Consider the following 14074-nt stretch of genomic DNA (forward strand, 5'->3'; position numbering starts at 1 on the left):
ACAACTCACTTTATAGCACGGGTGATGAGTCGTCACAAGGGATATAAAAAGATGAGACAATATGCCTGAATTCTACATATGCACATTCCATTATCTTTCTACAGGTTGTTAGGCAACTTTTAATCTTTAACATTTTACCTTCAAGCAATATTTGCAAGAGCTGTTTTGCAGGTAGTATTTCAATAGTATACAAGTAGCACTGCTGCAATGTACAATTTACAAAACACCAGATTGGGTGAATCTGGAGCCAAGAACAAACAAACTGCTTCTAGTTGCCTATGACTAATCCAGCAGTTGAGTCTGCAACATTTGGTCAGTCCGGTAAACATCTGTATCAATGGGGAGGTACATTTTTCTATTGAAGTTCTCGAGATTGTCTTGCAGTTGAGGAAATGAAGATAAGAAATGCTAGCCATGGTGCTGCAGTAAACAAAAGCAGCTCTTGCTTGCACTGTAGAAATTGGTAGTAGCCGTAAATATGAAGGTCGTCCACAAAGTAAGTTCCATCTCTATTCCTATCCGTGGCAGCACTACGATCACAGTTCTGAGCATGCGCGGCACTTACTCTGACTCAAGGAGAAGCCATGTACGCCATTTTCAGATCACTGCTGTCGACGTGGTTTGTAGTGCTTCTTTATAATGTCAGTCATAATTGAAAATGCCGCGGCACGGCGCAATCTCTTAATGGTCTCACAGTAACCATGTGCATTGATTGTTTGGTGTCAATCAGCAAAATGCCTTTTCTGTGCCAAAAAATTGTGCACATGACTTTTCGAGGTGTTAACATTTGCTTAGGCTTAACCTTTGTTGGGGATGAAGTGTGCCTCCATTCCATTGATTGCTGTTTTGTTTCAGGGGTGTCGTACGATACCCAAGTTTCATCCCCCGTGACTATCCAAGAAAGTAAACCATCGCCTTCTTCCTGGTAGCGTGTCAAAAACTGAAGTGCATTGCCCATCCGTTGTTTTTTGTGTTGTTCAGTAAGAATTTATGATACCTAACATGAGCAAAGTTTCCGAAATTTCAGTTTCTCAGTAACAATTTCATGAATTAGTGATCATGAGGTTTGCGGAACTTCCATAGCAAGGGCACTAAGTGTAAATTTTCTCTTCAATTGTGTGAACCAGTTCATCAGTAATCACAGACGGACGTGCAGTTTGTTCTTCATCATGCACTTGATCATGTCCTTCATTGAACAGAAACTGAACTTATTTCATGGACGACCCTCGTATATCACACATGTCAGGTATAAAAGGACAGTGTAATGGCGCAGCTGTCATTTCTATCCAGGTGCTGCATGTGAAAAGGTTTCCGGCATGATTATGGCTGCGCAACGGGAAATAGTAGACATTGAACGGGGAATGGTAATGGGCGCTAGACACATGGGACATTCCATCTTCTAACCATTGAATCACTCATAGCATTTTATCCGTAAACCTCGCATATTTGCCAATTAATTTCCTTTGGTTTAACTTTTTTTGCATTTATAAAACGAATCACAGATCTGATTTCACACACGGCGGCATTTTCAATTACGGCTGACATTATAAAGAAGCACTACAAAGCAAATGTCGGCAGCAACGATCTGAAAACGGTGTACGTCTTCTCATTGAGTCAGAGTAACTGCCTCGCATGCTCAGAACTGTGATAGTGGTGCTGCCGCGGATAGAAAAAGAAACGAAACTTACTTTGTGAATGACCCTTGTAGTTCGAAAGACTTGCAGTTGTTTCCCTAAAACCCTTTGCTAGACGCCATTGGAAATTCTTATTCCCTGCTAGCTTTCAAAACACATTCTTTGAACTGTAAGAACTGTTTTTTAAACTTCTACAAAAATAATTAAAGAGAAAAATTGTACAAATCATTCTGTTGTATAAACTTCTGCACACTTGTGACATTAATTATCTATGAAAATCCAAACTTTTGACAACATCTGGTTTCCATAGAGAAATAATGCAACAGGTGCCTCATGGACAGTTTGTACAACAAATTCATTGTAAAAGTTCATGTGGTTAAATCATTTTATTGTTTCTTAAAATATTCATTTTAAAATGTATACACTTTCGCATACATTGAAACCAGCACTGAAAAATGTTTTCCCATCTTTTATTCATACCTCAAAAACACGGTTTTGGAAAGATTCAATAGCTGCTCAGGGTGATTAAAATCACTGTCCAGACATACTTTTTGTTTGATACAATGAAACAATAATAAGCTGTTAACTGATAAATCAGGTCATAATGGGTAAAGTGTCATTAATTCAATCTTTTTCAATGTCAAATAATCAATTGTTCAACATGCTGTGTGACAACTGGCATTGTTAAGATGAGGAACAATGCAACATTTTATGTTTTTTTTCTTGAATTCACTGGCACCAAACAAATTGTAGTATATCATTTAGCATTAACAGTTGTTCAGTCCTTTAATGTAGTGATTGCAACAAGCCATGTAAACCAAAGAAACAGGTGATGATTTTCTTGGAAGTTCTTCATTAATACACTGCTTTTTTTATTTTTGGTTCATCTTGGAATAGCCAAACAGTTTATTTCTGCCCTGGTTTTGTCTCCTGTTGCCATATCGTGAGGGTGGTTTGTAAATTTCTCGGAATGGAATAGAAAAAAAGTACTTGCATCAATGAAACTTTTTTATTTTTCAAATTAGTCTTCATGTAGATTAATGCACTTGGTCCAATGATGTTCCAGTGCCTTGATCCCATCTCAAAAATGAATTTACTCCAGATCTGCTCCAGCTATCAATTCTTTGTTTGAAGTGAATCTTCGTCCATCAAGAAAAATTTTCAGTTTTGGGAAGAGATGGAAGTCTGATGGAGCCACATCAGGTGAATAAGGCGGGTGTGGTAACAATTCACATCTTATTTCGTGTAATTTTGCCATGGTGACGACTAGTGTGCGCACGCGCATTGCCTTGATGGAAAATGACTTGATCTTCCTTGCTAAACCTGGCCTTTTTTTGCGAGCCACAGCTCTCTTCCAAGGGCACTGACGTGGCATGTGTACACAGGCAAGTCCAATGAATATCACGTGAACAACTCATTGTACTAGTGCTGACCTCTCTTGGTGATTCCAAGAACCTTTCAAACCACCCTTGTATTTATGTATTTTGCATTTCCTCATTAAAATTTATTGTGATTTTCCCTAATTGTGCAGAACCCATAAGGAAGAGATTTTTTTCACAGCTAGGTGTTCATATAAAACTGAATTTATTGCAGTCTTCGACATGCCTCATTTTGTACCAAGCCATGCAGCTCCTCTACAATCATGATGCACACTGTGTGTGTCACACACACACACACACACACACACACACACACACACACACACACACAAGTAAAAACTGTGACAAAATTGCTGCAGTTACAATCGGTCGTACCCGAGCTGCCACTGTTTTAACAATAACAGATGAAAAAATTTCAAATAATAGTAATGTCATGCCTTTTTATTGAAGCTAGTGGTACAAATTGAAAAGGTGATCCACATAGCACAACACTGTCATATATTCAATATGTGGTTCAGACATTCTTGGACATCACATTTTCTTCCCTTTACAAAGATAGTGCTTTCAAATTGATAATACCATTTATAAGTGAATTACAGGCACTTACAGATTTGAGTCAAACATAATAAAGAACACTTGTTGGATTCTCATTACATTCTCTTTTTGCAAGCTGCAAAACTTGTAATAATATATATATATATATATATATATATATATAAAAATTTAAAAACAAAGATGATGTGACTTACCACACGAAAGTGCTGGCAGGTCGATAGAAACACAAACAGACACATACATACACACAAAATTCAAGCTTTCGCAACAAACTGTTGCCTCATCAGGAAAGAGGGAAGGAGAGGGAAAGATGAAAGGAAGTGGGTTTTAAGGGAGAGGGTAAGGAGTCATTCCAATCCCGGGAGCGGAAAGACTTACCTTAGGGGGAAAAAAGGACGGGTGTACATTCGCGCACACACACACACACACACACACACACATATCTATCCACACATATACAGACAGAAGCAGACATATTTAAAGACAAAGAGTTTGGGCAGAGATGTCAGTCGAGGCGGAAGTGCAGAGGCAAAGATGATGTTGAATGACAGGTGAGGTGTGAGTGGCGGCAACTTGAAATTAGCGGAGATTGAGGCCTGGTGGGTAACGGGAAGAGAGGATATATTGAAGAGCAAGTTCCCATCTCCGGAGTTCGGATAGGTTGGTGTTGGTGGGAAGTATCCAGATAACCCGGACGGTGTAACACTGTGCCAAGATGTGCTGGCCGTGCACCAAGGCATGTTTAGCCACAGGGTGATCCTCATTACCAACGAACACTGTCTGCCTGTGTCCATTCATGCGAATGGACAGTTTGTTGCTGGTCATTCCCACATAGAATGCATCACAGTGTAGGCAGGTCAGTTGGTAAATCACGTGGGTGCTTTCACACGTGGCTCTGCCTTTGATCGTGTACACCTTCCGGGTTACAGGACTGGAGTAGGTGGTGGTGGGAGGGTGCACTGGTGGGAGGGTGCACAGGTTTTACACTGGGGGCGGTTACAAGGATAGGAGCCAGAGGGTAGGGAAGGTGGTTTGGGGATTTCATAGGGATGAACTAACAGGTTACGAAGGTTAGGTGGACGGCGGAAAGACACTCTTGAAATTAGCGGAGATTGAGGCCTGGTGGGTAACGGGAAGAGAGGATATATTGAAGAGCAAGTTCCCATCTCCGGAGTTCGGATAGGTTGGTGTTGGTGGGAAGTATCCAGATAACCCGGACGGTGTAACACTGTGCCAAGATGTGCTGGCCGTGCACCAAGGCATGTTTAGCCACAGGGTGATCCTCATTACCAACGAACACTGTCTGCCTGTGTCCATTCATGCGAATGGACAGTTTGTTGCTGGTCATTCCCACATAGAATGCATCACAGTGTAGGCAGGTCAGTTGGTAAATCACGTGGGTGCTTTCACACGTGGCTCTGCCTTTGATCGTGTACACCTTCCGGGTTACAGGACTGGAGTAGGTGGTGGTGGGAGGGTGCACTGGTGGGAGGGTGCACAGGTTTTACGCTGGGGGCGGTTACAAGGATAGGAGCCAGAGGGTAGGGAAGGTGGTTTGGGGATTTCATAGGGATGAACTAACAGGTTACGAAGGTTAGGTGGACGGCGGAAAGACACTCTTGGTGGAGTGGGGAGGATTTCATGAAGGATGGATCTCATTTCAGGGCAGGATTTGAGGAAGTCGTATCCCTGCTGGAGAGCCACATTCAGAGTCTGGTCCAGTCCCGGAAAGTATCCTGTCACAAGTGGGGCACTTTTGTGGTTCTTCTTTGGGGGATTCTGGGTTTGAGGGGATGAGGAAGTGGCTCTGGTTATTTGCTTCTGTACCAGGTCGGAAGGGTAGTTGCGGGATGCAAAAGCTGTTGTCAGATTGTTGGTGTAATGGTGAATTTTGTGTGTATGTTTGTGTTTGATTGTGTGTCTATTGACATGCCAGCACTTTCGTTTGGTAAGTCACATCATCTTTGTTTTTAGATATATTTTTCCCATGTGGAATGTTTCCCTCTATTAATTCATATATATATATATATATATATATATATATATATATATATATATATATATATATAAAAAAAAAATAACAAAGAACATACACACAAAATTCAAGCTTTCGCAACCAACAGTTGCTTCATCAGGAAAGGGGGAAGGAGAGGGAAAGATGAAAGGATGTGGGTTTTAAGGGAGAGTGTAAGGAGTCATTCCAATCCCGGGATTGGTCCCGAGTTCGAGTCTCAGTCGGGCACACAGTTTTAATCTGCCAGGAAGTTTCAGTTATATCCTTGTCCATAAACAGATTTCTGTCCCCATACACTTCTGCTCCTATGGCATACTTATCAGCCACAAAGGAATTCCCTCTCTCTTACTCAGTATCAACTGAGACTGAAAAAAACTGAAACTGTTTCTTTGGGAGTACTTCAACCACCATCCCCCTAAATGTCAAATGTCCTTGACAAGTGGTATTCTGTCACACATGCGACCTACACAGTGCTCTTGTCCACCCCCATAACCTCCTGCTCGAAACTCCTTGCTCCACAGATCACCACTTTATGTATCCCATACATTCACCCACTGTCATGTGGCAATTTTGCTGCAAAACTTTACTGATTCCTGGACCTTTATCATCATTAATCTTGATGGGAGCACAGTTGTATGTTAGCTATGAAAGAGGACTTAAAAGAAGGCAAAGTAATGTTATTATCCTTCATAGGTTCCTGTTTGCATTTCAACATCTATTCTATTTGGTGAGTATTTGACATGTAGAATTTTAATCATAAGACACATATGTATCTTGTGCGTGCGTGCGTGCGTGCGTGCGTGCGTGCATGTGTGTGTGTGTGTGTGTGTGCGTGTGCGTGCGTGCGTGCGTGCGTGCGCGTGCGTGCGTGCGTGCATGGGTGTGTGTTTGCTGTATTAATGTATGATTTTCAAGAAGGAATCCAATTTTGTGTTTGTTCACAGTAAGAGGATCACAGGAACCTGGTTGGCTTGAGGGAACACTTAATGGAAAGACAGGCCTTATTCCTGAAAATTATGTCGAGAAACTTCCCTGACCTGGGCTCAAACTATGGGCAAGAATTAGTCGACGGTCAGCCCACCTTCAGACTCAGCCGCAGGTGCCCCATCAGCCACCGCAGTGATGATAAGTGCAGCTGATATTCTTCTGAAGCATATGTGCAATGTAGTAACGATGTTAAAATGCAGATTAATGAATGAGTCTATCATCAGACCTGTGTTTACAAATGTACGCTTTGTACATCACCGGGATACTCCTTCGTCAAACGAGTGTTAAATGCGGGTCTTGGCCTTTCCATACTTGGCTTCCATTCACATATCACCTCTTAAGAATGTGTCTTCTGCATTGTGTTTTGAACTCAATAATTAAACTGACTGGCAGGTGAACTGTATAGTAGTTGAGTATCAGAACATGATTTGTGCAGCATCTGTGTGACTAAGAATTGTTGCAAACCTACAAATGTTTTGTGAAAACCTGTTAATGTCCAGTGTAAAAATCAACAGTGTAATTATGAGCTGATCAGTTAGAGACTTGTGGGCACCCCTTTATCATCCAGCAGAGAATGCAATGGCAATATCATACGTTGAACAACTGTTCATTTATTGTATATAGATATTGTTGTACAATTATTTATTATGTTAATAATAATTTTATTTATGATTGCCATTGTCATCTGTTGCTTTTATGTTGCCACATTTGAGGAAATCAGATACGAAAAGAATCCTTTTCAGAGTCCAAATAGCAGTTGTTAAACATACTAATTTGTAATATTGTGCTGCGTATAATAATACTGTGTAACTTATATTAAATGTGAGCCTAAATTTTCTGTGATATACTTCCATTCATATAGCCTCACAGAGCAAATTCATAGTCATAAAATGTTCATATATGTATGCAAGAGTCACAAATTAATCTATTCTGTGCCAATTAGAAGAAAATGTGATTTCACAACAGAAAATATCAGTGCAATATATGAAAAGAACATGTTGTTTTCTGTTAGGGCACTTCACCAGAGAAACCTGGTGACGAAATGTGAAATTTTATTGTGGAGTAGCTCATCAAAGCTGAAATCTCTAGATGCGAGTCTTGATACTCCAGTGGATTTTCTGTTGTCACAGTGTGTGTATTATTGTTTCAGTGCAGCTTTTCATTTTCTTTGTAGATTATTTGTCATGTAACTGAGATGCTGAGCAGCCTGTTAGTGCTAAGGAACAAGTGTAACTACAAGTCCAACCTTGTTTATGTGCTTCAGCAATACTGTTATTGGTTAAGTTTTCCATTGTTAGTGATATTTTGTATACAACAGCTTCATAATAACCTTGAATTCTTTGAACTTAACAGTTTTACTGGCCAGTAATAATGCATAAAACTCTTGTCACATTGTTGTGTTGGTGTCTGAGCTAAATTAAAGGAGTATTTGTTCTGGCTATAGCTTTAATGTTCAATTAACGAGTCATCTAGAGTGGAACAGAATTTAACTTCAAATTAAGAAGAACATGTTGATGATGATAATGATGCAACTTTGTATTCCACTAGAACAGTGATGTTTATATTTTGTGTGCAACAGTACTATTGTAATGTTATATGATTATGATAATTTCGTGTGGCTCAGTGTGGTATTATACAATACTTATTTCAGCAAATGCAAATGTTGTGTAATCCTTTTAAACAGGTTCAGTAACCACTCTTTCTGTTCATCAGATTCGTAGTGCTCTCCAAATGTACTGCCTTTCTTTAATTATTGTGGCTCTTTGGATTTTGTTGTTCATTGTCTGAACCAAAAAAAATGCAATATATCTTTTAAGTCAGTTTTCTTTCTATTGCCGTGTGGCAAACATGGCATAAATAAAATAGTGTAAGCAAGATGACAGAGATTTGTGACTTGTAGTAGTCTCTGTAATGCCCATTTATAAATTTTTATCAATCATGCCAGTGTGGCTGTACATTATGTACTCTCCCTTTGAATGCAAGTTTTGTGAAATTTAATGGGAACTGATTCCAGATAATAAGCACCAGATTTTTCATCCATTTGCCCTGCTCTCTGTTCCTGGATTTGTTGTTAACTTCTCATAGCTACTTTGTTATATACTGAAACTATTGCAGTCATGCCAGTGTGTGATATTTTAGGCTTCTACAGGCAAACTGACTTAAGGCTTTCAATTGGAGAACTGGAAGGGAAAAAATTCACTGAACAAGGTTTCTTTACATATCACGAACTACATCCGTCTTTGCAAAATATACCAATTTGTTACTGGGTGGTATTTTTTCCTTCTGTAGTCTTCTGAAAATATGCAAAGCTTAACACGTTCCATTGTCAAATAATTTGACATTTATTTTCTTAGAAAATTATTTTTATAAAGATATGGAAAATCAAACTTAAAATGAAGCATTTTAGCATGGTGCACATTGGTAGTATTGAGAACTGACAAAAGTTGGATAGGTGTAGGGGGACCACATGAATAACACCACTTGTAGAAAGCTATAGGAAGTGTTAAAGTTTGTTTTCTCTGTGCATGTGTGCGTGTGTCTGGTTGTGTGTGCGTGTGTGTGTGTGTGTGTGTGTGTGAGAGAGAGAGAGAGAGAGAGAGAGAGAGAGAGAGAGAGAGAGAGAGAGAGAGAGAGAGAGTGAGTGAGTGAGTGAGTGATTTGAGTGTTGGTGCATGTGCATTGAATATATGAATGTATAAGACACACATTCGATATCTCTTTATAAGATAAATAGTGAAGGGAATAGCTTATACATTGCTATTTTTGTACTTGTGACTGCTTGTTCATAGATTGTAGAAGTTATTATTTCAGTTTGAGCATTGTCGTCTTCTGTGCCCCAATGCTGCATTGTAGCTTCAGGAAATTACAAAATGAGATAAATTACGTGGAACTTAATATTTTCATTGTTTTCTGGTGCAGTGGCATGAGGAGGATTTTTCAATATTCACAAGAATTATAGTTCTTCCAGTGTGTCTTGAACATACTACTATAGGCATTGTCCAAGTGCAGAGTGTGATTGTTTAACATGATGTAAGATGCCAGTTCCATAAAAAAACTGGTAGTTTACATTGTTATCGTAATATTCTGAAAATAGATGGATGCCTCCACTGTAACGCCCCCCCCCCCCCCCCCCAGCTCCGCCCTTTCCCCTTCTCTCCAGTACATGTTCTTTTCAGTTTCTCTTCATTGCTCCTTTTGTTTTGTTATTTACTAATAAACTACAACTACACAAGTCTTCCACTCAGACGCTAAATAACACTCTCCACAACCTATATATGTTGGATCTCTGATAAACAGCAGAAAGGTCCAGATTTTCTTCTCTTGGCAGAATGTTTGAAGGAAGTGTGTGTAGCATAGGGGGCAGTTATTATTATTATTATTACTTTTTGAATAATCCACTTCACGTTGAACTTCTAGCAGTTACATGTGATCTCACACCTCTTCATTATAGTAATGAGTCTTCTTCATCTTTATGGAGAGTCTTTTATCTTCATGACTCTGTCCAGTCTGTAAACTCATATCTTTTTTTTCAAGCAAGACAAAAGTCTTAAAGTAGAAAATAAATTAGTGGTAAATTGTACTGTGAATTGTTTGCTTTGCCTTTATTCATAAGTAGCATTTAATTTGTATATATTGTAAACAATGAGGTTTAATGTATGTATGAAATATATACTTGTTATAGTTCATCCACTACATATATTTATGTAAATAATATTTTGTTGTGTACATACAAATTTTGTTAATGTATATATTGGAAATATTTTATTAAACTGTAACCTGTATCAAGATTGATACAATGATTGTACATTCCAGATGTAACTGTTTCAGTTTTGTTGTAAAGCTTCACAGCTCAAACGCTCAGAATAATTTACATTGCACACTCTTCAGGCAGATGCCAAAGATGAGCACATACATATTGGTGCTTATTTTTATAATAAAAGAAAAATTGTGGTAAACAGTGCAAAATACGTGGGTGTCTTATTTTTTGTGTACCTGATGTATTTGTTAGTTAAGTAAATAAATATTTTTTGTTTTACAGTGTCTACTCTCATGTCAAAGAATCTTCAAGAATTATTTTCATTATAATGTTATATGGTGTAATTGTCATTATGACAACCAGTGTTGACCATAGGTATATTGTCAGAAATATTTGCTAATGTGTTTAGCATTTTCGTATTTGGCTAAGTAATAAGTATATTTGAAAGTTAACCACTGAAACTGAATTGAAGACTGTGCTGCACATAAAGAATGCTATTTAAAAATGAATGTGATTTGTTACCATATTATATTGTGTTTGTCCAAGTGTATAAATACAAATATTTGTTTGAAAATCCATAATTTATTAAAAATTAGAGATCCCATTACATTTTCATCATTAACATGCTTAAGCTCAGATGGGTATTGTACTAGACTGATTTAAACACTCTCCTTTATTTAGTTATTGATTTATTTATTATATTTTATGTTCCATAGGCACTACTGCAATGGGCTTACAAGATCGTAAACTGAGTTGGTTGTTATATTTACAATGCAACTGGCTTCACAATCGCATAACCTTTATGGTATAATTGAATTCATTAATTCACAATTATATTAAATTTATATTTTCACCGATATTGTAAAATTATACAGAGTAACATACGTGGAGCAGAAAGCAAATATCATTATTGATGACCAGACCAGTGTTTCTCAACTGCCACAGCACAAGAAATTTTTGCATCATGAGCACATGTGAGGTGTATCGCAAGATTTTTAATGCCTTCAAATGCAGATAAAATATCTAGAACATAGAAAATTCATTGCCAAATAATTTCTTGGAGTAGCCCAATTAGCAAGGTATCACCCATCATTATACATGATTGTATGCACAATAATAAAAAAAAATATCTTGTATGTACTTCTCGGCTATGCACTGGATTTTTTGCATTTAGGAACATGTAGAGATGTCCCGAAAGTTTGAAACAGTTTAGTGTGCCCCAAAGCAAAAGAGATCAAGAAATGCAGGACCAAACTACCATAAACAATTTTAAAATAATGTATTATCCGACAATATTAGTCATATAGTTTAGTTAATTATTTGAAAATTCATCCAAACTATAAAACACATTTTGCATCATGAATTTTTTACAGAGTTCTTAAACTTCATTTGAGAGACAGAAAGTGAAAATGGGCCTCTTATCAAAAATTATGGTTTAGTGCTATTGTAATTTTTACTTTCATTAAATTTTGGACAGCTTCTTAAAAAACTAGATTTCTACCTCTAAATTAGAGTGAGTTATGAATATTGTTGAGTTGAATATTGGTGTTGGAAAATAGACGTTTTGAGATATTGGGATTTAAAGTTTCAGTTTATTACCATTGTTTAATTGATGTATTTTAGAATGAAATTCTGGATATATATTATGCTTAAAATGTCCTTTGCCAAATGGTACATGCTTTTTTAAGCTAACATTACTCATTGAAAGTGGTTAACCCCTTCAGACCTGTAGCACGTTACAGTATGCAAAAATTTAAAACCAAATAATTTGGCCCCAAACTGTGCATTTATGGCATCTATTAGACAAAATTTTGATTGTAAAACCATTAATAGACCCAAAACTACCTAAATTTTGAATTCACAAAAACCCCAAAATTTGAGTTCTAAGGTATCACATTTTATAGTGGCCAAAATATAGTATTTTATACTTTAAAATACTTGTACGTGAAGGGGTTCAAGCTCATTCATAAATAAAATTTTCACCTCTTCTTCTTTGGTTCTGGAATATCTGATTGGTAAGGTTCATCCATAGGAAGTTGTCATCATTGATGTCAGGTTCTGGTTTCACTTCAGGACACAGATCCCTCTCTATTCCTCTTTGCAGTAGGTTTTGATGTTTTTAGAAAGATAATTTTGTTGTTGTTGTTGTTGTGTCATCCCTGCTGGAATTACAGCAACAGAAAACCCAATGGATGCATTTTCTTTGGGGAAGATGTGGTCCAAAAATTCATTTCCATCACTCTCCATTTTGTAATGTACATTATCTTTGTAGCTTAAGGTGAACTCAAAGTGGATATATTTAGTTATGTACAGTAATTTGTTAGGAGACATTTAGCCTGTTACATGTATTCACAGCAGCTACACCTTTTTCATTTCTAGCAACAGCAGGGTTAATGTGTTGCAGGTGTATGATTTTGTTGCTACAGTGACGTCAGCTGTCAGATGGTATTTTAGGGCTTCCAGTTACAAATTAGTAACGTCTGTTGGCACTTAAGACACTCATTTTTAAGGGGGATGACTTGTCTTGTTTAGCATTATTGTAGTCACAAAAATTGTCCTTTTGTTCTAAGCTGCTACGAGTTCTGTAAAATGCGTATAAAATTTAGGAGATACTATTTTGTGAAGCATTGCTTACACAGCTGTGAGATCTAGAAAAGAGACCTTTTGTCAGGCTAATTTTATTTCCTCAAAACAACAAGAGGTTTTTCTTCAGATGACTGACATTGACTGCTTTTAATGTCTACTTTTAAATTGATACAGATATGTACAGAATGAAGTAAATTACTACAATATCCAAAAAACAAAAATAGATCTTTTAGACATTGTCAGAAGCTTTTGCTTGTACTGAAAATGTCAGTGAATACTATTACACTAATGGAAGCCCGCTCAGCTATCCGCGCGGTCTAATGTGCTGCTTCCCGAGTGTGAAGGCATGCCGATCCCCGGCATGAATCCACCCAACGGATTAGTGTTGAGGTCTGGTGTGCCGCCCAGCCTGTGGATGGTTTTTAAGGTGGTTTTCCATCTGCCTCGGCAAATGCGGGCTGGTTCCCCTTATTCCACCTCAGTTACACTATGTCTGCGATTGCTGCACAAACGCTGTCTCCATGTACGCGTACACCATAATTGCTCTGCCACGCAAACATTTGACGTTACACTTGTCTGGTAAGAGACGTTCCCTTGGGAGTCCACTGGGGGCCGAACTGCACAATAACATTGGGTTCGGTGTGGGGCGGTGGTGGGGTGAGTGCACTCTGTCGTTTCTAGGTCCTGGGCTCAATACACACACACACACACACACACACACACACACACACACACACACTAATGGACGGTTACTCCAAAAAACAATGCCATACTCAACCAGTGAATGAAAATAGCCATAATATACCACTTTCTCAGTATTAGGATTAAATATCATTTCTGGAATTTTGTTGGAGTACACACACACACACACACACACACACACACACACACACACACACACACAGAGGTTGTGTTCATTGTGTTTGTAGAGGGTGGGGTAAATATAAGTGGCCCGGAGAACAAGAGTTGCAGGGTACAAAGAAACACAGCAAGGGATAGGAAATACACTACTAAACCTGTCTATAGCAGGTATTGAAAGTGGTCACCATTCATCTCTTGGCACTTTTGGGCCCTGGTCAGCAAGTTACTTAAGGCAGATCAAAGCTGGACTACTGGAATTGTTACAGTCTCATCCAAAATGTTCAGCAGCAGTTCTTGAAGA

General features: G+C 38.1%; 1 protein-coding gene across 1 annotated transcript in view; it reads left to right on the forward strand.

Annotated features, from left to right (window-relative positions):
• The window catches only part of LOC124622334 (rho GTPase-activating protein 10), a 576429-nt gene extending 565553 nt beyond the window's left edge, over positions 1-10876 (forward strand). The window contains exon 21 of the mRNA XM_047148011.1: positions 6527-10876. Within this exon, the coding sequence (XP_047003967.1) occupies positions 6527-6618 (92 nt within the window). The 3' untranslated portion in view covers positions 6619-10876. The remainder of the gene's footprint in view (positions 1-6526) is intronic.
• Positions 10877-14074: the final 3198 nt, after the last annotated feature.

Source organism: Schistocerca americana, chromosome 7 (assembly GCF_021461395.2).
Source record: "Schistocerca americana isolate TAMUIC-IGC-003095 chromosome 7, iqSchAmer2.1, whole genome shotgun sequence".
Classification (NCBI taxonomy): domain Eukaryota; kingdom Metazoa; phylum Arthropoda; class Insecta; order Orthoptera; family Acrididae; genus Schistocerca; species Schistocerca americana.